Source organism: Akebia trifoliata, unplaced genomic scaffold, assembly GCF_017979445.1.
Source record: "Akebia trifoliata isolate Shusen 1 unplaced genomic scaffold, ASM1797944v1 Contig00325_ERROPOS2800000, whole genome shotgun sequence".
Classification (NCBI taxonomy): Eukaryota; Viridiplantae; Streptophyta; class Magnoliopsida; order Ranunculales; family Lardizabalaceae; genus Akebia; species Akebia trifoliata.
In genome coordinates this window covers 18,394-42,165 of record NW_028236967.1, presented here as the reverse complement: position 1 = coordinate 42,165, position 23,772 = coordinate 18,394, and the positions used below count along the sequence as shown (strand labels likewise).

General features: G+C 34.4%; 1 protein-coding gene and 1 long non-coding RNA gene across 5 annotated transcripts; both read left to right on the top strand.

Moving 5' to 3' along the window:
- Nucleotides 1–4,545: 4,545 nt before the first annotated feature.
- LOC147381625 (uncharacterized) lies at nucleotides 4,546–11,321 on the top strand. Of its 2 annotated transcripts, none has more exons than XM_086430161.1 (8): nucleotides 4,546–5,098; nucleotides 5,295–5,399; nucleotides 5,583–5,650; nucleotides 5,746–5,802; nucleotides 7,008–7,994; nucleotides 8,077–8,338; nucleotides 9,950–10,617; nucleotides 10,689–11,321. In XM_086430161.1, the coding sequence occupies exons 1-8, from the start codon at nucleotides 4,969–4,971 to the stop codon at nucleotides 11,166–11,168; spliced, it is 2,757 nt and encodes a 918-aa protein (XP_086286287.1). In that variant the 5' UTR covers nucleotides 4,546–4,968; the 3' UTR covers nucleotides 11,169–11,321. The 2 variants fall into 2 exon arrangements, with proteins under 2 accessions (XP_086286287.1, XP_086286286.1); XM_086430160.1 differs by having other exon boundaries at nucleotides 5,271–5,399.
- Nucleotides 11,322–20,790: 9,469 nt separating this feature from the next.
- LOC147381624 (uncharacterized) lies at nucleotides 20,791–23,042 on the top strand. 3 transcript variants are annotated; one of them, XR_015174457.1, is made up of 5 exons: nucleotides 20,798–21,243; nucleotides 21,350–21,441; nucleotides 21,997–22,166; nucleotides 22,361–22,420; nucleotides 22,464–22,999. It is a non-coding gene; the product is annotated as an uncharacterized LOC147381624 (long non-coding RNA). The 3 variants fall into 3 exon arrangements; XR_015174455.1 differs by lacking the exon at nucleotides 21,997–22,166 and having other exon boundaries at nucleotides 20,791–21,243; nucleotides 22,464–23,042; XR_015174456.1 differs by having other exon boundaries at nucleotides 20,800–21,243; nucleotides 22,361–23,000.
- The last annotated feature ends 730 nt before the right edge of the window (nucleotides 23,043–23,772 follow it).

Sequence of the window (23,772 nt, the reverse complement as noted above, 5' to 3'; positions counted from 1 at the left end):
TTGATTTTTCGTTCTCAAAATTCCATTGTCTTCTACTTCCTTTGGACATTTGGGTCATTTTTTCATTAGTCAATTAGAGAATGCCAAATTCAAGAGTGCATGTCATAAGTTTAAAAACACAAGGACATCTCAAATATTCACCAAAACGTGGAGGGGTATGTATGTTTAAATTAGAGAGTTATTATTGCCATACCGACTTTTACTAATGCCACACCAATTCCTATATAAATCCCAATGACTTGTGCACAATTGGTGTGGCAAATGATAAATCTCTTAAATTAAACCCCTACAAATGGTATTTTCCCCTAAATGAATTTTCTTGTGCAATCATATTGATCCAGAGTTTGAAATCCAAGCGAATTGCCCATCCATCATTATTAGCAACAAAATCTTATTCCAAAATATGTGGCCTATTAAAATTCATGTTAATATGTGGTGAACTTTTTCTATTTGGGCTGCAACTTTAGGTAAACCCTCGTCATGTATCTTGAATTTGATCGATAACTTGGTGAACCACCCCTATTTCATGCACTTGATAATGGGCATCCCTACCATGTTGAAGTTTCAAATAAAATGTGGTTAGACCATGAAAACTTTGTAATTAGTGAACTTCTCAAATATTTTGATCAATTCTTGGTTCACATAGTACGATATTTAAGTCTATCAGATTGTACTATTTTAGTCCCATGATTTCTATCTCTTTGATTCAACAATATGGGGAAAATGAAACCAAAATGCCAAAAAGTCACCAATCAAGTCAATTTTTATGTCTTGATGTGAGCCAACCTATAATATTGTTATTTAGTACAGTTTCATTTAATTTAATTTTTATTTATTTTTTTAACAAAATGGGTACATGTGCTTCTTGATTAATATCTTACAAATATCTCTGGACTTGTAATTTTAGAATCATTTGTGTCCATTTTTGTAATTTCATCTTTTTGGAATTGGCTGTTTTTCTTGACTGTGCTGACGTCATCACAAAGCCCTTAGTTAACGTCATCATGATGTTGATTCTGCTTCGTCTCTTGTCAACCCTACCCTACACGTGTCACATATTCCACTTGTTGGTCTTCTTTAATGCAATATTGTCGTCTAAAGTTTCACACTAGCTTTGCAAAAAATTACGGCTAATATGGGAAATCAAGCACAAGCAAATATTTGCTTCGATTTGCAAAGAGAAAGCCAAGCACCAAATGCCTGCACTTTATTAGGATGATTTATGCATACCCCTCCAACTTTTGGTGAATATTTGAGATACCCTTTATGTTTTCAAATTGATGATATGCCCCATGACCTCAGTCCTTTCTAATAGACAAAAGTAAAATGACTTAAACACCCTCCATCCTAAATCAAAAGAATCCCTAAACTCTCACTTTCAGCCTCGTGTAAAATGTTGGGAAAATTACTTAAAAGACCCTAATGGAGTGATTTATTTCTAATTAGTCCCTGAGTTTTGGCCAGTTTCTTGACAGTCCATTTAGTAAAACTTTCTTTTCTTAATAGGCCCTCAACCTCATCTCAGGTTATAATATTTTAGAAATACATAAATTACCCTTTTTCATCTTCTTCTCATACCGAGATTTTTCAAACACGATTCCAATCATTTTTTATTAATTTTTTTATTGTGAATGATGAATGAAAATTATATACTTCTAATTTTGAAATTTTGGATGCATATATTTTTTTAATTATCTATTTTGGCAATTTAAAAAAAAATGAAGAATGAATCCAAGATTCAAAAAAATCACAGTGTCGGGCTCGCCACATTTTATTTATTATCGAGCTTACATGTTTTATTTATTTTGATCTCACCAATTTTTATTTATTGTTGAACTCACCAATTTTATTATTTTGTCGAGCTCACCACTTTTTATTGTTGAGCTCATTAATTTTTATTGCTGAGTTCGACAATTTAAAAAAAAATGTTGAACCCAAAAATAAAAAGTTGTGAGCTTGACGTTGGTAAAACCCACATATTTTTTTTTTCATCTTTTAAGTTTTTCTAACTAAAATACATGAAAAGATTGAATAAAAACTTGACATAACGACTTGTGTAGATGATTTCAAACAAAAAGAACCATCCTTGATTTATTTTCATCCAAAAATGAAATAAAATAAAAAACTAATTTTTTTACATATATCTTTAAAAATGCTTGAAAAATCTTTGAAAATGGCTTTTTCTTCCTTCTCAAATTCTTTCCATCGGAATGGAATCTCCGAAACTAGACTAGGGTGTCGAAAATCCAACTTTTTTGGATGAAAATGGTGAGTTCAAATGATCAGGGTAATTTCGACATTTCAATCATAAGAGATGTGTTGAGTGGGGTTTAGGAATTGATTAGAAATAAAAGTTTTATTAAATGGACTATTAAGAAGCCCTAAAACTTAGGGACAATTATTTAAAAAAATCTCTCTATTTGAGTCCTTTAAGAAAATTTTCCTAAAATATTTGGCCCACTTCAAAATTCAAAAATAAGATAGGATTTTAAGTAGAAGATGAAGAAATTTTGGGGAAAAAAAAAATCAAAGGTTCTCTACAAGAGAGCCATGTGAGTTTCAAAACGATGGCTTTAAAATGATATTCGATATTAAATTACCTTACTTTAGGGATTAAAGAATTTGAAGATAACCAACTTTAAAAAGAAAAATCAAAGGTTTTTAGTTAAAGGTTGAAGATGAAGCATTTAAGTTACTCTTTTTTTTTTTTTTTTTCCTTTTTAAAGAGAAGAGTGAGTCAAAGTAGGCATGTCATCAATTTGAAAATAGAAAGGTATCTCAAATATCCTCCACAAATTTTGATGGTTGAGATCTAACAACATGTGGGCCATGTTGAATATAAGATTAAGCAATGCTACAAGTGGGATGGGTGCCTTACCTGCTAAGGATTTTGCCTTGCTTTTAGAAAGCTCTTTTAAAAGTTTGGGATTGGGAAATTAATAAACTTTACTTTTACATTTGGACTCTTGTATAAATATGCTTTTAAAAAAGTAAAATGTGGCTTAAAGAATAAAGATTACATATAATAAGAGCTATTGACTAGGGTGATCTATATGAGTTATCAAGGAATTCATTTAAAAGGGAGTATAAATATTTCGAAAAAATGTTTATGGGAAAATGAATTCTATCATTTTATTGCAATTAGGGTGGGGGTATTGTGCATGAGAAAAAAACATTTGGATAGGAAAATAATTCTGCTGTATCGTGGAAATGAAAATTATTTTCCTATCCAAGATGAAGTCATTTTAAGTTGCAAAATGATTTCTAGAGAATAAGCACGATCATTAACTCAAAGAATCACACTTTTCTTGGGAAATTATTTTTTTGTCTATTTTTCATGCGAAATCATCCTGGCCTAAAATAAGTTTTAACCTGAGCCAATTATTATATATTCTTTGTGATTGAAAAAAATTGGGAAAATGACAAGAAAGACCTATTTTTTGAAAATATTTATCAAAAAATCCTTTTTTAAAATAATAGGGACTCTTTAGTACCCAATTTATCAAATATAAGTCTAAAAAGGATATTTGACTCCCTATATTTTTAAATCAAATACTTTGTAAAGTTGTTAAAATGGTATTTCAGGTATTTTTTTTTTTAAATCTTCAAAAAATCTATAATAGACTAAAATTTTATTAAGTGAGACTTAAATGATTCATATTCTTTATTAGGGGACTATTTGATACATATTCTCAATAAAGAGTCCTTTAGAGTCATTCTCTCAAAGATAAATATACTTGTTATCATCACCAAAACCTAATTCCAAATATCTAAAGTCAGTTGTAAAAAACTTAATTCTTTCAATTCAATTCAATTCAATTTGAACAAAGATTTTTTTTTTCTTAATTCAAGTGTTCATATCTACTCTCACTATCTCAATTAATGTTCGTTTTGGTCTATCAACACAATGGGAGAAGGGTGAGTATTGCTGATGCAAATCCACTATATTGTTGTTACATTAATTACTCAATATGTTTTAAAGCTAGATTATCTATCTAAAATTTCCTAAATAATCTTTTTTATTTAATTATAAAGACAATTCTGACCTTACATAAATACTAATTTTTTTAAAACTCAAATGCAAACACACATGCCATCCACCAGTATGTATGTATGCTATAGAATTGTATGATTGGTTTTTATTTCCATTTTTTTAGAGAAAAATAAAAATAAAATTTCAAGACTAAGTGACATAAAAATAATGAGTCCAATAACCAAATTGCATAGTTGACTAAGGTTTGACACATAGAATTACACAAAATAAAATATTTAAAGAACCTCCCATGTTTCTTATAGTAGAAATTATAGAATGAGAAAAAAAAAAAAAACAAATTCATCATCAGCAATATTCATCAAACCTGTAGGCCAAACTAATTTCAATTTAGAACAACAAACTTATTTTTGCCCCTATAGAATATGTAGTGCTACATCTTCTATTATTGCATTTGTCTTTCAATCTTTTCTTTTCTCTAATTATTCAATTCTCACCATTAAATATTTCAAATTATAACTCATTCTCTATGGTGCTGTCATTGATATTTCTTGAGCATTCTTCAAATTACATCGACGTAACTCCCTCAAAAGTTCATACGCCCATCAAAAGTCTACTAATTTTATCTTTCTATCTCACTTTTTGAAATCACAATCCCTCTTTCATCACCCTCTCGCACTTGAATTACGATTAGTACTTTAGAATCGATCAAACCTTTAAAACTCTCAAACCCAGTCGACATTCTCTTCTTATATATATCAAACCCACTTCCCAATTCTCTCTATAAATCCTGATTTCCACATTAGTTTTTATAATTGATTTCGTTTGGGTTCGTGGGTTTGATCATTGGATCTGTATTTGTTGCAGAAAAGATCGTATTTATGTCCTTCAATCAATCTTAGAGTGATAGAAGCGAGTCCTCATACTCGAGAAAGAACTCAAGTAATCAGAGGAGCTCCTACAGTAGCGGAGGTGGTATGAATGGTGAAGGCTCTACTGCCCCTCCTCCACCTTCTTCAATTAATGCTACAAGTCCGATTTTGGAATCGAATGTTTCGGTTGCCCGTGCTGTACAGAATGGTGCCCATGCACAACCCCCATTGCCAGGTTAAAAAAAGAAAAAAAAAAAAAAAAAAAAATTATATTTTTAGTTTTTATGTCACATTATCTCTGAACATAGAGTATGATTGAATTAAAGAATGGGTTTTTTTTGTTGATTTATACGGCCCATTCTGTCCTTCTTTAATCTTTAATAGTTGTCTATGTCCATATTTAATAGGTTCATCTAATGCATCTATCTCAGGGGTTACTGCCAAGCCTACAAGTTCATCAATTCCGAGAAACCCTCAACATATTCCGACGCCTCCATCTAAACAGCCTCATGTGGAGCCAGCAACACCTATAAAGGGTATGAAACCTTCTTTGGATTGTGAATAGGGTTCTTCTCTTAGTTTTTCAAAATTTACTCTTTTGATTGCATGTTGTATTCTTGTTATTTTCTGAATTTTTGTTTGTAAACTTATCTTGAAATTTTATTTTAATACTATTATTATCGTTGCATAATTGATTTTGTTTGCAATTGTTTTTTTAGGCGATGTGTCTAAGGGATTCCCTCTTCAATTTGGGATTATAAGCCCTGGTTTTATGAATGGAATGCAGGTTCGCATTTTTTTTCATATAAGTTCTTTTCTTTGGACTACCCCTGGTTTAGATATTTTTGTTTTCTTATAAAGTTTATGTGTTTTTGTTTGTAGATACCTGCTCGAACTACCTCAGCTCCAACAAACTTGGATGAGCAGAAACGTGACCAGGTTTGTTATTGTTTGTTGTGGTTGAATCATCTCCTCTCATCCATATTTTAATGTTGTATTGTTAATTATATTGTTTTCATGTAAAAATATTATATTTTACTGCACAATATTAGAAATATTTGTTGATGGGTGAAAGATACTGCATTGCTGCATTTACAAATTGGAGATGGAGAAGTGGAGATGATTAGCCATTTGGGGCTCTGTTTTTAACTCAACCTTTCTCTGCATGTATAAAGGTTTATGTTTAAAGGAAATATTGAGAATGGGATCCTGCACAAGGCGTTGGGTGTCATTTTCTATTTGTTTTGGTGCAAGTTAGAACCCATGTATCCTTTATCTTTGAGAGTTTCTGCATTATGTGTGACCACATAAGTAGTCACTAAGTTGGAATATGGGTTTAAATCATTAAGGAAAAACTTCAGAAAAAAAAAGGGGATATGAACGAGGAGAAAAGGATAGAAGAATGATAAATATAACAATGTATGAAAAGTTATATATATGTAGGTATATGTGTGTGTACACACATTAGATATTTATTTTAAGTTTTCAATATATTTTTTAGCAAAAAAATTCTATTGAATATCTATGAATGATAACATGTTTCCACACATAATTCTTCTTTTTTATTTATTTATGATAGGCAAACAATTTTATTGAAAAGTGGTCGAGATGACCAACTGAAAAGGAAACAAGTATACAAAGAAGAATAGCTACAACATAACAATTGTACAAACCCAGTCCCACCCACCAACAAAGTCATTAAAGAAAACACCAGTATAAACCTTACACTAGAAAAACAAGCAAGAAAGAATATGGTGCTAAAAATCTCTAATCATTATTATATCTTTTGATCAAATAACGCACTATTGAAAAAAATAAAAATCACAGGTGTATAAAGAAGTTTTTTTTTTTTTTTTGTTGAAAAAAATGTGTTTAAAATGTAAAAATGCATTTTTTTTTTATTTAAATGTTGTGATTTTTATTGTATAATCGTTGGATGTCCAAAACACGTTTTAAACATAACTTTTTCAACAACAACAAAAAAAAATCCCATTTCTTGTGACTATTGTCACTTTTTATTTTATTTTTAATATCCTATCATTCCTTAATTTAATAACCCAAGCTCCATACTCGAATCAGATTAATACGAGAATAATTTTATTTTGACTGATTTTGTTCAGAACTGAGTTTCATTTTTCATGCAGGCACGCCACGTTTCTTCTAGAGCTGTGCCCACAATGCCTATCCCTCCCAATACTAAGCAGCAGCAACCAAGGAAGGATGCAAGTAACATTAACCGATCTAACACTGGTGAATCCCATGCTCCGTCCCAGTCCAAAAGAGATGTGCATCCTCAAATGGGTCATCAGCATCAGCTGGCCCCACCTCAGTTAGGTAACATGGGAATTGGGATTGGTTCACAATTTACCCAACAACAGGCTGCAAAATTTGGTGCTCGTCGCATAGCTGTCAAGATAATTCATCCCGAGACTCACGAAGAGTTGAGGCTCGATAAAAGAATAGATCCATATTCGGATGGCTCTAGGTCTCATCCTAATGTAACCCCCCAATCCCAACCACCCATTCAATCATATACTCCAACCCATCAAATCGGCTACTTTTCCCATATACAACCCAGTACCTACAACCAAACTCCTATATTCTTTCAAGCTCAAACTACTCCTTTGACAAGTACTCAAATGACTGTCAATCCTCAACCACCGAGATATAACTATTCTATTAGCCACGGTCCACAAAATCTGTCAGTTATGAATCCTTCTACTCTTAATCCCTTACAAGTTACTAAGTCGGGGCCACCGATGCATGGGGTTGCTGATGGTGAAAAGGTTGGGTCATCGACAGTTACAGTTAGCGCACCTGTTGCTAGCGAGGGAGACTCACCTAAATTATTAAGGCCACCTCAAGAAGCTAGAATATTTCATCCCCAAAAGGACAGAGAGATTGGTTCTGAAAAAACTTTTCAGCTTTCAAAATCTGTTTCTGAATCAGCAGGTTCTATTTCATTGTCTCTCACGGATAAACATTCTGTTTCATCCGCTGCTCCTGCTGTTCCTTCCGAGGAATCTGCATCAGTTGTGAACAACGCTGATGGAAAAAGGAGGGACAATATTAGAAGATCAGATTCACTGAAGGAGCATCAGAAGAAGCCGAGCAGAAAAGATCTACAACAGGTATCATGTGCTGTGCACTAGTCATTTTTTCCCTCAGTTTCAAGTTTTCTATCAATAACTTGTAGACATGGTTGTGATGCAGGAAGATACCTCTGATTCTGGAGGTAGGTCAAACAAGGGTCCCGAGGAAAAACAAGATGTTGTTGTTTCTTTCGAGAATATAGACAGCTCTTCGAGTGTCAATGTTAAGCAGGCAATTGGAGATGATGCTGAGAAGGTTGTTTCAGGCAGAAACAAGTACTCTAGAGATTTTCTACTGACGTTGGCTGAGCGCTGTACTGACCTTCCTGAGAGTTTTAGGGTTGGATCAGATATAGCGGGTTCCCTTATGATTTTTCCGATAGGTATGCCGCATCTTATTGATAGTGAATCCTATCCAAATGTCTGGAAGAAATATATATAATAGGTCAATTGCGGGGCTTAGCCAACAAAAAAAAAAAAAAAAAAAAGTCAAGAGTCAAGTGGGGGACCTCGGCTTGACCGTCGTGTGAGTGGTGTGGTGGATGAGGACAAGTGGAGCAAATCATCTGGTGTCTTTGCTTCAGGATGGGACCCGCACATGGATGTTGGTGATCATGGTCATTGTGGATGGCATTTTCGTGAACCCCTCTGGGTATATGAGGGTTCGATATCCCTGCTTCCTTCAAATTAATTCCTTGACCCCTGAAATCAATACCTCCGATGTTAAAGTTAAGTTTTGCAAAATATAACAATATCTAGTAATCCCTAATAGAGAGAACACTTTTTTCCATACCTTTTCTTATGATTTACCCTCCTTTTTATAGGCAGAGGATCCTTCCTTTTCTTCTTTAACCATTTTTCCTCATTCGTCGCTGGATCTCTTAATAAAGGGAAAATTTCTTAGAAAACTTCAATTTAAATCCCAAATATCTTGGGATTGTGGCGCCTTTTCTTTCGGACTGCTAACTTCCTGGTCAATCTCCGATTTATGACAGATCGGTTAATATCCGATCTTCTCTCCTATGGCCATGCATCGGGAGATCTTTTAATCAGGAAATTTTATTTCGCCTATATTCGGTTACTTCATTCTCAAGGTGTAATAATGGGCACGGCAATTGATTATGTGCACTTTTCTCTAAGTACTTCTGTCCATTGGATCGAATTCCCATCTCGAGGTTACTTTAACTATAAATATGCTCATCTTTTGTTTTCATTTTCATCTTTTTTTCTATTTTGCGTCGAAGTGCTGTTGGTTTTTTGCTGAGAATTTTCCAGCAAACAAATCCATCCGCACTTCTTTTCTTCTTCCCCATTCAAGGTACCCCTTCTGCGTTTCACATACGTAAATTTTCTTTTCTTATTATCTCTGAAAATACATCCCTATTGCTATAAGTAAAAAACCTTATACACTTGCGTGCCCATCTATGGAAGATTTCCGAGCTACATACTCTATTCTGGGGTTTGTAGCTACGGATTGGTGCGATTTCCCTGACCCCAATGAGACCCGAGAAAGGGACACGACTGTTGCGCTCTGGGGTCAATTCAAAGCAGGTCTTAGGGTCCCTCTATCTCCCCTAACCTGAGAGGTGTTGAATTTTTACCACAAGTCCCCTAGGCAAATGACAGGGAATTATTTCCATCCGATCTTCATGTTTGAGCTGATAAACACCCATCTCCCCGAGGGTAAGAAGATTGGTTTAATCGATATTCGTGCCCAATACAAGCTTTCAAATGCCCCTAAACAACCCGGATTTTTCTACTTGATGAAGAGAAAAGGTCAGGAAATTCTGTTCCAACTACTGGAGACTGACAAAGAATTGTTTCTGTACCTGGTAAAACTCACGGGTTCGTGGGAATATGCCGAAGGCCAGTCAAATCCTGGTCTTAAAAATCATTACTTTAATTGGACCGGTAGGGGTAACCATAGCATTTTTAAATATCAGTTCTCATTTTCTTCTCTTAAACTAATGCTCCTCTTTCTTTTGCTTATGTAGGCGTGAAGGACAGGAACCCTCCTTTTGCCCCCGTTCTTGAATCCATCCTTGCCGACAAAGAGTTTAAGGATCAACTCATTTCCCTTTCTTCAACTCTTCCGCTTACCACTCTCCTACGATCTGAAAGGTGGTCTTCCCGCCTTTCTCAGACTACCATTTTGTCATCCACTACCTCTTCCTCTTTTTCACTTGGGAATTCTAGATTGGACTCTGAGGAGGATATGTTTTCCCAGCTAGTTACCCGAAAACCTTCAACGAGGAAACACCCGGTCTCTAATATCCCACCAGTGCCAGTATCAGTGCTTCCCCCATCTGACTCATTCCCTCCCGTTTCTTCGCCTCTTCTTCCCTCGGGAATGGATACTGCGGCCCATTCAACCAAACAGCCTAACTCTGACCACCAAGGCAAAAAACAGAAAAATGACCCTCCTCCAATTGATGCTTCAGAGGCGAAAGACCAAGCAAATGTTCCTACTAAGGATCCTCCCTCCAAGGAAAATTTTCTTAATGTAAGGGTCCCTCTTGGGGCCTCGGCTTTTTCAGATCCTAAGGTCGCCCGCGTCCTTATAGAAGGGAGCCTTCTTCCTAGTGACAAGAAGGTAGCTTCTGATCTTCTAGAGAAAGATCAAATGACTTTCCTTGATAACCTCTGCAGTCAAATGGCTCAGGTAACGTGTTTGCCCTTTGGTAAATTTCTTTTTGATTTCTTTTCGATTTTCACCAGATGCCTGCTTTTCAGGTTCAGCATGGATTGTTTGCCTTTGCTCGAGGTCAATCAGATGCACTTAAAGGCGCCCGATCCTCTCGCTGCTCCCTAGAGGCGAAAGACAAGGAAAATTCTGAACTCAAAAGCCAAATTGCAAGTCTGTGGAAACAAATCGAAGATCTTCAATCCCTAATGACTCAAAGAAACCAGACCGTGCTGGCTCTAGAAGGTCGTGTCGATCAGATGAAGAAAGAAGCTGACGAAAAAGACGTTTTACACTTTAAGATTCTTGAAGAGCAAAAAGCTGAACTCCAACGCCAATTGGACGAAAATGTAAAAGAATGGGAAAATGCTTTAGAAGAAGAAAGACAGTTGACTTCCAAGCTAGAAGCCGAAATTCTAGCTCTGCAAACTGCATCTCATCCTGAAGGGACTCCTTCACTGCCCCCATCCCACAACATCATCGACCCCTCTTCCTCCACACTTAATGACCCCAACCCTACCGAGAAATGATTACCCATGTATTTTTGTTTTCGTTTCCTGTAATGAACTTTTTGATTTATGGATGTTAATACTCTTGCTGAAATTTGCTGGTCTGCATATGTTTTCCATGCGTCCATGAGTAGCAAAAATTTTATGATGTTCTTAATACACCAAAGATTATCCATTTGGTGTTCGATTATTCGTGAAGATCAGGGCCTGTCGACGAATAGAGCAGCGCTTGGATTCTTGACTTATTGACTCTTAACTAGTTTCTTGTCACTCAAAAATAAGTGGCGTTCCAGCTCATGACAAATAGGTTGTATTGAATTTTTTGTACTTGTCATCGAATTTGAATGACGCTTGGGTCTATGAGGATCCCACCATGTTGAGTTTCGAGTCAATCATTTAATTGAATGACGCTCAGGTCCGTGAGGAATCGGCCATATTGGGTTTTGCATCAATCATTTAATTGAGTGACGTTCGGGTCCATAAGGAACTGGCCATATTGGGTTTTGCATCAATCATTTAATTGAGTGACGTTTGGGTCTGTGAGGAACTGGCCATATTGGGTTTTGCATCAATCATTTAATTGAGTGACGTTCGGGTCCGTAAGGAACCGACCATATTGGGTTTAATTTTTTTTTTTTTTTTTAAGAACTAAACGGAAATCACAAATAATAGCATTATCACATAGGTACTTAGAAACTAAAAATTGAGATTGAATAAAACGAATTGTTACACATATAAACCCGTTCCATCAGAGCTAAATACTTTATCACTGAAAGTACCTTTTGAGGTTGAAAGCATTCCTTGGTGATCCAATTGGATCTCTAGACAATGTTCTTAGGTAATATGCCCCAACTTGTCCAACCTTGTCTATCACATACGGGCCTTCCCAATTCTCCCTGAGCTTCCCACTGCTCGGGTCCTGTGTATTTTGGAAGACTTTTCTTAGCACAAGGTCCCCTTACTTAAACCCACTTCTCTGCATTTTCCGATCGTAAGATCTCTTTAACACCTGGTGATACCTACCGAGCCTTTCTAAGACCATTTCCCTTGTTTCATCCATCCAGTTTAAATTCTGAGCCAAAAGTTCATCTTTTGTTATATCTTTAACTATTCATGTTCAAGCTATTGGTACTTGAATTTTGGTCGGGATTACTGCTTCTGTTCCATAAGTCAGGGCGAAAGGCGACAATCCCGTTCCTCCTCTTGCAGTAGTTCGGTATGCCCACAATACGCTGTGCAATTCGTCTACCCACCGTCATTTCCTCTCATCCATCTTCTTCAAGTTGCTTAGTGTTGTTTTGTTGAATGCTTCTGCCTGTCCGTTCCCCTAGGGATACCTTGGAGTAGAATTTATCCTCATGATACAATACTCCTGGCAGTAAGTGGAAACCTTCCTGCCTATAAATTGTTTCTCGTTATCTATTATAATGGTATGGGCTATTCCGAATTTGGTTATAATGTTTTCCCATAGGAATTTCACCACTTCCTCCTCCTAAATCTGAGCTAAAGGGGTGGCCTCAATCCATTTGGTGAAATAATCTGTCCTAAGAAGAAGGAATTCCCTCCTTCCAGTAGATTGGGGAAATGGTATCATTATATCTAACCCCCATATTGCGAAAAGCCAGGGGCTAAGTATTGAGTGGAGTTCTTCTGAGGGTCTCCAAATCTTATGCGCATGTTTTTGACATTTGTTGCATTTTCGAACGTACTTTTTGGCATCTTCTTGCATATAGGGCCAATAATATCCTTATGAGCTAACGATTTGCCTACTAAGTAGTTTTCGCAAGTGCCCTCGTGTTTCTCCCCGATGATCAATTTTGTTTCTTCAGAATTCACACATTTTAAATGGGGCCTCCATAAAACATTCGGAAGAGTTTCTCGTCTATGAGGACATAACGCCCCATTTTTCATTTCAGCTTCTAGGCTTCTTTCCTATCTTCTGGCAACCCACGTGACCCGATATAACTTATGATTTCCTTTCCTCAGCTTGGGCTGGTGTCTACCTGCATACAATCCTCTTCTTCGTGGTCAATGCTTGCACAAACCTGAAATTCAACGGGGATGGTTCAAGCTTCCATGCTTCCGAGCATTGAAGCAATGTATGCTAACAAATCTGCATGGCAATTATCATCTCTGTATATTTTGGATGTTTTTGCTTTTTAGAACCTCGACATTTCTTTCAGTATGAGCTTTACATACTTTTCCATCCTATTGTTCTTCACCTGGTATGTTCATTCGCATTGCCCAACGACCAGTTGATAATCTGAATAAACTTGCAGCTCCGGGATCTTTAACTCTCGTGCCATTCTCAAGCCGTTCAGCAATGCTTCATACTCTACTTCGTTATTCAATGCTTCGAATCCAAGCTTGACAATTTTCTCTAGTCGGTCGTTACTGGGTGTTACTACTACAACGCCTGCTCCTGACCCGTTGAAGTTTGTAGACCCATCTAGAATAATCTCCATCCGATTTCTGGGCTCATAGGATTGGGTATGTCATCTTCTAGTGGTTCTACCTCCTCTCCCTTTTACTAGTAAGGATCTTCCACGGGGAAATCTGCAAGGAGATCGGCAACTACCTGCCCTTTTCTGGGTGTTCTTGGGCTCAAAAACTAGGTCGAATTCACCTAGTGCAACTACCCACTTTGCCATCCTTCGAGATTTTCCATCCTTTTGCAGTATTTCCCTTAGTAGGTAATTTGTTATGACTTTAATTTTATGAGTTTGGAAATAAGGCCTGAGTTTTTGGGCCGAATACACCAATGCAAGTCCGATCTTCTCTGTTTGACTGTACTTCATTTATGATATTCCCAACATCTTATTCACAAAATACATAGGTAGTTCTTTCTTTTTCTCTGTCTTGAACAAGACAGAACTGATTGCGGTTGGTGTGGTTGCCAAGTACATCCCTAGGATTTCACCATCTACTGGCTTACTCAAGACTGGAGGAGAGCCAAGATACGTTTTTTGATTAGAGAATGCCTTTTCGCACTCTTCAGACCACACGAACCCCGTTCCCTTCCTCAGCAATATGAACATAGGTCGGCATTTATCTGAAGATCTTGATACGAACCTGTTGAGTGCAGCTATTTGTCCTGCCAACTTTTGCACCTGTTTTATGTCGGTTGGCAAGGGCATTCCAATTAATGATCTTATCTGATTCGGATTACCTTCTATTCCTCTTCTCGTAACCATGTATCCTAGAAATTTTCTAGAAGATACTCCGAATGTGCATTTCTTCGGATGTGGTGACACATGTCCCAAGATTTAAACTATAAAACCCTCTCTCAAAAATTAAGAGAGGATTGAAAAATTATCATTCTTTTTTTTAAGAAGATCACTTCTGCATTTTCACTATTCATCTTCTTCTTCATTGATGTTTTTCCCCTTTTTTGATCAATTATCTTCACTATACTAATTAAATCCTCAGAGAATCTTTAACATGCACCACAACGAGGCCCCTTCCTTCTTCCTTCTCTTTTATTTTCTTAATCTATGGATTTGTGTGATTAGAGGGGATTTGTTTTCAAATTAATGGAAACTCATGGGAAAATAAAATAATAATAAAAAATAAAAATAAAAAAAGAGTAATCATGAGTGAATAACATTAGGAGGTAAGAAAATCATTTTCCCTGTGAGATGGGATGAGAAGACATTTACCCTATGGGTATCAATATATAATCGAAAATTCGGATATTATCTGAAATTTTCGAATATCGAATTCGAATTCAGATAGTTTTAAATATTTGAATCCTTATCGGATACAGATTCAGATATTAAATTTTGAATTCGATAATATCCGATTCGAAATAATATATGATATATATTATTTTATTATATTAATATACTATATATTATTTTTTTATAGAAATAATATACTATATATTATTTTATTTTATTTTATTTATTATATAAATAATATAAAATATAATAAGTTTCTTTTAATAATGAAAAATCAGTTGGATAAGGAAAAATTATGTTTTTTTTTTTATTATATATATATACAAATTATTTGAATTCTAATCGGATTCAAATTCGGATAGAGTTTTAGAACATCCTTCGAATTTGAAATGGCATTCAGATATCAGATAAAATTTTAAGATTCGGATTCGGATATTACTGTATCTGAACCAATAAGCATCCGTTGACAACCCTAATTTACCCTCTCAGAATAGAAATTCACTTTCGATGAAAAATTGAATTCCAAGAAAAATGTACAATCATACACTTAAAATTTGCATTTTTCGCTCATTTTCAACATGCAATCATATACAAATCCTATGTGTCTTCACACATACTTTCTTAGTACCTCAATAAACATCCTTGCTAGTCTTCTCTTGTTCTTGTTGGTACTTCAATGTTCGACTTCCTTTCTTTCAATGTCGTTATTTATCTTTGTTACACAAGTCCAAATCACTCCAAATGACATTCTCCTACTTAACTACATATTGGGGATATGTCAAAATTTTCACAAATGCATGAATTTTTAATTATACTTTTATTGTATTTCTACTCATCTCAATATCCTCTTAAGACAAGTTTTTGTCGTACCAAGATTTAAAAAAAAAAAAAAACATGTTAATTTGATATCATACCACATAAATCCCAACATTATTGTAATATAATGGAATTCACAATGCTCCCTTTCAAATAATAGTCGCTATAACAAGTTGTGCCAAAGGACTTTCTACCATTGTATATTAAAAAAGAATAATGATTTTCTAGCTAGAAAGTCTTCACTCGGTCAATACTCGGATGACATGGCATGGATACAGAATCGTAGATCTTTTTCCTCCGAATACACAACTGCACATCTTCCATTGACCAAGTGAAGACTTCCTAATTATATGTTTTCGATGAATATTTGAGATACCCCTGAATTTTCAGATTAATGATATGCCCACCTTAACCTCAGTCTTGTCTACTTAGATTAATGAAAACTCACTTAAATGCCCTCATCTTCAACTTATAGCCAAAAATCCTTGTCCCACTCCCCCTCTATGTCATCTTCAAGGTTTTTAGCTTATATAGTAAATTATTCATATTCAACCCTGTCTTCAAATCCATTATTTTCAACCTCACCTTAACCTTTTATAGAAAATCTTTGATTTTTCATTCTCAAAATTCCATTGTCTTCTACTTCCTCTTGACATTTGGGTCATTTTTTCATTTGTCAATCAGAGAATGCCAAATTCAAGAGTACATGTAATAAGTTTAAAAACACAAGGACATCTCAAATATTCACCAAAACGTGGGAGGGGTATGTATGTTTAAATTAGAGAGTTGCTATTGCCACACCAATTCTTATATAAATCCCAAGGACTTACACACAATTGGTGTGGCATTAGCAAAAGTTGGTGTGACAATAATAACTCTCTTAAATTAAACCCCTACAAATGGTATTTTCTCCGAAATGAATTTTTTCCATTAATTTTCCTGTGGAATCATATTGATCTGGAGTTTGAAATCCAAGTGAATTGCCCATCCATCATTATTAGCAACAAAATCTTATTCCAAAATATGTGGCCTATTAAAATTCATGTTGGTGAACTTTTTCTATGTGGGCTGCAACTTTAGGTAAACCCTCCTCATGTATCTTGAATTTGATCAATGACTTGGTGAACCACCCCTTTTTCATGCACTTGGTAATGGGCACCTCTACAATGTTGAAGTTCCAAATAAAATGTGGTTAGACCATGAAAACTTTGTAATTAGTGAACTTCTCAAATATTTTGATCAATTCTTTGATTCAACAATATGGGGAAAATGAAATGCCAAAAAGTCACTAATCAAGTCAATTTTTATGTCTTGATATGAGCCAACCTATAACATTGTTATTTACTACAGTTTCATTTAATTTAATTTTTATTTATTTATTTATTTGTTGGAGAATATGGGGCCAAGATCAAGTTGCACTTCCCTGGGGTGAGGTGGCATAAAGACATGCACCTCATCCAAAATTAGTTCTTGACTAACTTGGTTTTAATATTGTATTAAATTTATTGACCAAAAGAAATGATTTTTTTTTTTTTAAATCATGTTTGACTAATTATATTTTTAAAACTGCTTCAAAAACCAAGAGTTGAATCAGTTTTAAGGTCCCAAATAATATAAGTGAAGACCAAAAATGTGGGTCCCATGGAATTGCCAAACCAGATCTAAAATGTTTAGGCCCAAACAGGTTTTGACTTGTCCCGATTTCTAACTTCCCAAGCATCGTACCAGTCCATTCCAACAATCGAATTGTCGCGTTGATCCCGATCCCACAAGAACTTGATCCAACTCTATTTAATGTATAAATGAACAAAAATTGCAAACTGGCTAACCTTTCTTGAGTTACTATCGAGGTTGGGGTGTATGCTGTGATTTGCTATTGATGCTAAGATGATGAATTAATGGCACGGGGTTTAAAAATTCTGGTTGGCACAATAGCAATGAATTTTCTCTTCTTTTTTCTTTCTGGCACCATTACCATTCACAATAGAATATAAATCCTTATAATTTTTAAAAATACTTGTGGATGCCCCCCCGCCCCATTGCTTCCACTGTAAATCTGCCCCGACATGAATACTAAGTGTAGACAAAAAGAAATTACCTCACTCCTAAACTCATATTTTGAGGAAGATCCCCCTCTTGTTCTTTACAAAAAATCTTAAATCTAGTACGACTTTCCAGATTAAAATCTTCTAACAATCAAGTTAGCAAAAAAATAATAAAAGTTGAATTAGAGCATGAGATAAAAAGTTCTTTACCTGTGTTTTGATACATGTATTTATAGATTTCCTAAGTTTTTCTCCTATTGGTAACTTTTTTCTTTGAAAATCTTGCGTATGTTGTTGAATGCAAATTATCAATAAAAATAAGGAACAAAATAATAAGTCTTGGCAAGTAAGGATCGATCCATAGAGACAACGTTGATCCACAATTTCTAACTTAAAACGATCACAATTCAAAGTATTTAAAGAAGACTGAAGAAAACTAACTTTAGATAAAGAAGAATTGAAATCACAATGTAAAAAATTTGATTGATCGAATACACTAAAAACAATCCATCTCATCAGTTTATTTGTCTTTTTATTATCTCGATCCTATCAACAAATCTAATGTTGTTAAATTGAAAGATGAAATCTTTTTAGGATGATTTATACGTACCCCTCCAACTTTTGGTGAATATTTGAGATACCATTTATGTTTTCAAATTGATCATATGCCCCCATGACCTCAGTCCTTTCTAATAGACAAAATTAAAATGACCTAAACACTCTCCTCATCTTTAATCTCCTACTTGTACCCTTAACAACAACCCCACCCCCCACCCTCCTTCTCCCAAAAAAAAAAAAAAAAAAAAAAAAACCCCAAGCCAAAAGAACCTAAACTCAATCACTTTCAGCCTCTTTTGTAAAATATTAGGAAAATTACTTAAAGGTTACTAATGGAGGGATTTCTTTCTAATTAGTCCCTAAGTTTTGGGCAATTGCTTGATAGTCCATTAAGTAAAACTCTCTTTTCTTAATGGTCCCTTATTCATCCTAGGTTATAATATTTTTTAAATACTTAAATTACCCTTTTTTATCTTCTTTACATACTTAATATTTTTCAAGCGTGATTCCAATCATTTTCGATAATTTTTTTATCGTGAATGACGAATGAAAATTATATACTTCTAATTTTGAAAATTTAGATATATATTTTTTATTATCTAATTTAACGATTTTAAAAAAAATGAAGAACGAATCCGAGATTCAAAAAAATCATAGTGTCGGGCTCACCACTTTTTATTTATTATTGAGTTCAACATTTTTATCATCGAGCTTACAGGTTTTATTTATTGTCAAGCTCACTACTTTTTATTGTAGAGCTCATTAATTTTTATTGTTGAGTTCGACAATTTTTAAAAAAATGTTGAACCCAAAAATAAAAAGTGGTGAGCTCGACGCTGGTAAAACCCACATATTTTTTCATTTTTAAGTTTTTCTAACTAAAATACATGAAAAAATTGACTAAAAACTTTACATAATGACTTTTGTAGATGATTTCAAACAAAAAGAACCATCATTGATTGATTTTCATCCAAAAATGAAATAAAAGAAAAAACTAATTTTTTTACATGTCTTCAAAATGCTTGAAAAATCTTTGAAAATGGTTTTTTCTTCCTTCTCAAATCCTTTCCATCGGAATGGAATCTCCGAAACTCTACTAGGATGCCGAAAATCCAATTTTTTTGGATGAAAATGGTGAGTTCGAATGGTAAGGGTAATTTTGACATTTCAATCATAAGAGATGTGTTGAGTGGGGTTTAGGAATTGATTAGAAATAAAATTTTTATTAAATGGACTATTAAGAGAAGCCCTATAACTTAGGAACAATTATAAAAAAAAAATCCCTCTTTCGGGGTCCTTTAAGAAATTTTTCCTAAAATATTTGACCCACCTTAAAATTCAAAAATAAGATAGGATTTTTGAGTAAAAGATTAAAGAATTTTGGATTTAAAAAAAAAAATCAGAGGTTCTCTACAAGAGTCATTTGAGTTTCAAAACGATGGATTGAAAATGAGATTCGATATAACATTACCTTACTTTAGGGATTAAAGAATTTGAAGATAACCAATTTTGAAAAGAACAATCAAAAGTTTTTGGTTAAAAGTTGAAGACTAGGCATTTAAGTCACTTTTTCTTATTCTTTTTCTTTTTTTTTTGAAGAGAAGAGTGAGTCATAGCGGGCATGTCATCAATTTGAAAATATAAGGGTATGTCTAATATCCTCCACAAATTTTGATGGTTGGGATCTAACAATAAGCAATACTACTAGTGGGATATGTGTGCCTTCCCTGCTAAGGATTTTGCCTTGCTTTTAGAAATGTCTTTTAAAAGTTTGGGATTGGGAAATTAATATACTTTACTTTTACATTTGGACACTTGTATAGATATGTTTTTTAAAAAGTAAAATGTGGCTTAAAGAATAAATATTACATATAATCAGAGCTATTTGCCTAGGGTGATCTATATGAATTTTCGAGGAATTCATTTTTAAGGGAATATAAATATTTTGGAAAAATGTTTATGGGAAAATGAATTCCATCATTTTATTGCAACTAGGGTGGGGGTATTGTGCGTGAGAAAATAGCATTTGGATAGGAAAATAATTCTCCCGCAGCGTGGAAATGAAAATTATTTTCCTATCCAAGATGAAGTTATTTTGGGTCGTAAAATGATTTTTAGAGAATAAGCACAATCATTAACTAGAAGAATCACACTTTTCTTGTAAAATTATTTTCTTGTCTATTTTTCATGCAAAATCATCTTGGCTTAAAACAAGTTTTAACCTGAGCCAATTATTATGTATTCTTTGTGATTGAAATTTTTTTGAAAATTGACAACAAAGACCTAGTTTTGAAAATATATACCAAAAATTCCTTTTCTAAAAAAATTAGGGACTCTTTAGTACTCAAATTATCAAATATAAGTCTAAAAAGGATATTTGACTCCCTATATTTTTTATATGAAACACTTTGTAAAGTTGTTAAAATGATATTTCAGGTATTTTTCTTTAAAAATCTTTAAAAAATTCATAATAGATTAACATTGTATTAAGTGAGACTTAAATGATCCATATTCTTTATTAGAGGACTATTTGATACATATTCTCTGTAAAGAGCCCTTAGTCATTCTCCCCCTAATTTTATCTTTTTATCTTACTCTTTGAAATCACAATCCCTCTTTCGTCACCCTCTCACACTTGAGTTACAATTAGTACTTTAGAATCGATCAAACCCTTAAAACTCTCAAACCCAGTCGACATTCTCTTCTTATATACCAAACCCACTTCCCAATTCTATCTATAAATCCTGATTTCCACATTAGTTTTTATAATTGATTTTGTTTGGGTTCGTGGGTTTGATCGTTGAATCTGTATTTGTTGCAGAGAAGATCGTATTTATGTCCTTGAATCAATCTAAGAGTGATAGAAGCGAGTCCTCATAGTCGAGAAAACCTGGTCGATCCGGGAACTCAAGTAATCAGAGGAGCTCCTACAGTAGCGGAGGTGGTGTGAAGGGCGGAGGCTCCACCTTCTTCAATTAATTCGTCGTCGAATCGAAGGTACCCACTTCTCAGTTTTTCCAAATTATTATTATTATTATTATTATTTTTTTTTTTTGGTATTCGAAATTTAGGGTTTTGATTTGGGTATTTTTGGTTCTCTCAGGTATAAGAATTCTGGTAGTGGACAACCTAGGGTTAATGCTACAAGTCTGATTTTGAAGTCGAATGTTGCGGTTGCCTGTGCTGTACGGAATGGTGCTCATGCACAACCCACTTACCTGTTTTTTTTTTTTTTTTTTTTAAATCATATTTTTAGTTTTTATGTCATATTATCTCTGAACATAGAGCATGATTGAATTAGAGAATTGGGTTTTTAATCTTTAATAGTTGTCTATGTTCATATTTAATAGGTTCATCTAATGCATCTACGACCCCCATTATGACTCACCGTTTGTCGTACATGGGCAAAAATGTTTGAAATGGGCTGATTTTTTGTGAGAATGATCTCTGTGATAAGGGGATCATCCTGGCAAAAAATCATCCCATTCCAAAACTTCTAACCCCATCAAAATTGATTTACAAAAATTGGACGGTCTAAAATTTTTCAACTTGTAAACATGGGGCTAGAAGTTTCATAATGAGCTGATTTTTGGCAAGGATGATCTCCTCACCATAGAGATCATCCTCACAAAAAATCAGCCCATTCCAAACATTTTTGCCCATATAAGACAAAACGGTGAGTCGTAATGGGGTCATAATGGGGGTCTACGAACCCGACCCTATATATATATATATATATTTATATCTCAGGGGTTACTGCGAAGCCAGCAAGTTCATCAATTCCGAGAAGCCCTCAACCTATTCCGGGGCCTCCATCTAAACAAGCTGCAAAATTTGGTGCTCCTAGCAAAGTTGTCAAGATAACTCATCTCGAGACTCACAAAGGATAAAAGGATAGATCTGAATTCGGATGGCTCCAGGTCTCCCAATCCCAACCACCCATTCAATCATATACTCCTCCAACCCATCAAATCGGCTACTTTTCCCATATACAACCCAATTCCTACAATTAAACTCATTTATTCATATAAGTTATTTTCTTTGGACTACCCTTACCCTCGGTTTAGATATATATTTTATTTTCTTATAAAGTTGATGTGGTTTTTGTTTGTAGATAGGTGGTCGAACTACCTCAGCTCCACCAAACTTGGATGAGCAGAAACGTGACCTGCAGGTTTGTGATTGTTTGTTCCGTATTTTAATGTTGTATTGTTTAGGGTAGTAGTAACTCAGGTTCCAAGGATAAGGTGAAGAGCAGCAATGCCAAATGCCAAATGCCAAAGCGAGGAAGAAACAGAAAAGACATACTTAACAAGGCAAAACAAGATGTTGTCTTTTCTTTCAAGATGACGCTGAGAAGCAAATTAAGACTGAGCCAATAGGTATGCCGCATCTTACTCCTAGTGAAATTCATCGACCTTTCTCGGGTTTGGGTTTGATAAATGGGTTGATCTATAATATGACCTTTAGGCCCATTTTCGTTATCAGTTTGTGGGTGTATTTCTTTTATCTTTTTGGAATCTGTATGTCTTTGTGACCTACTAGTAATCACAATGAAGTGCTTGCTTGCTACCTTTACATCATCATGACAATTGAAGCTAGTTGATATCTAACATACACGTGTCCTTACTCCACTTATCAACATCTCAAATAATCCTCTTTAATCATTTGATTTAACAAGAGTTCCCTACTCTATATATGTGGCCCATACTCCCATATTGTTGGGCCATGTTTGGTATACCTGCAAAAAAGCAGTAATTAAATCTATCAAGTTCACGATAATTAGTTTGAAAGAAAATTGTAGAATTTCTTGAGAAAATAACTGGCAATGAAAAATTTTCACGAATTTTTATCTATTTATACCAATTTTTATTTCTTTCACAATTTTTGAAACAATAATTGAATAATTGATTGGATGATCTTGATCATCCGATCAGATTGGTTGTTTGGATAGAAGTTTTTAAGTGAACGGTTTGGATCTAAAAACTTAAGATCCTTCATATAAGGCCAAGCAACCCTACTAGTGGGAATTTTAAGGAAGTACCATTGGATACTACTTGGTGCCTTCCCTTCTAAGGATTTTGCTTGGTGCCTTCCAATTGCTTTTGGAAAAAGGTCTTTCAAAGTTGGAAAAACAAACTTTACTTTTACATTGTAGCCATTCGATTGGATTTATTTTTTTTTTAATATTATTATACGTTTAATCCTACTTCGTTGTTATTTGTCCTTAAAAAAGTTAAAGACTCCTCGATATCGTCTTTGTAGAGATCATTTTTGTCACATTATTGAGTTTAGGACACATGTCTTTAAGTGTTAGGTGGACCCTAAGTTTAAATGTCGATCTGAAGCTAATAGGAGCATGAAATCAACTTTCCGAATATTACCTTTAACATCTTAATCCGAGTGAAAAACAACAAGTATGATGATATTACCTTTAACAAGTTAACTCGAAATTATCCAAAGGAAGCACGATTTAAGAAATTGCAAAGACTAAAAATCGAGATGACTAGAATAAAGATGCAAGCT

What these genes read in the sequence shown, in the direction of transcription:
- LOC147381625 (XM_086430160.1), top strand. Translation starts at nt 4,969, where the DNA reads ATGAATGGTGAAGGCTCTACTGCCCCTCCTCCACCTTCTTCAATTAAT. An exon ending in GCCAGCAACACCTATAAAGG is followed by an intron (nt 5,400 to 5,582) that starts GTATGAAACCTT and finishes TTGTTTTTTTAG; the next exon opens with GCGATGTGTCTAAGGGATTC. An exon ending in ATGAGCAGAAACGTGACCAG is followed by an intron (nt 5,803 to 7,007) that starts GTTTGTTATTGT and finishes TTTTTCATGCAG; the next exon opens with GCACGCCACGTTTCTTCTAG.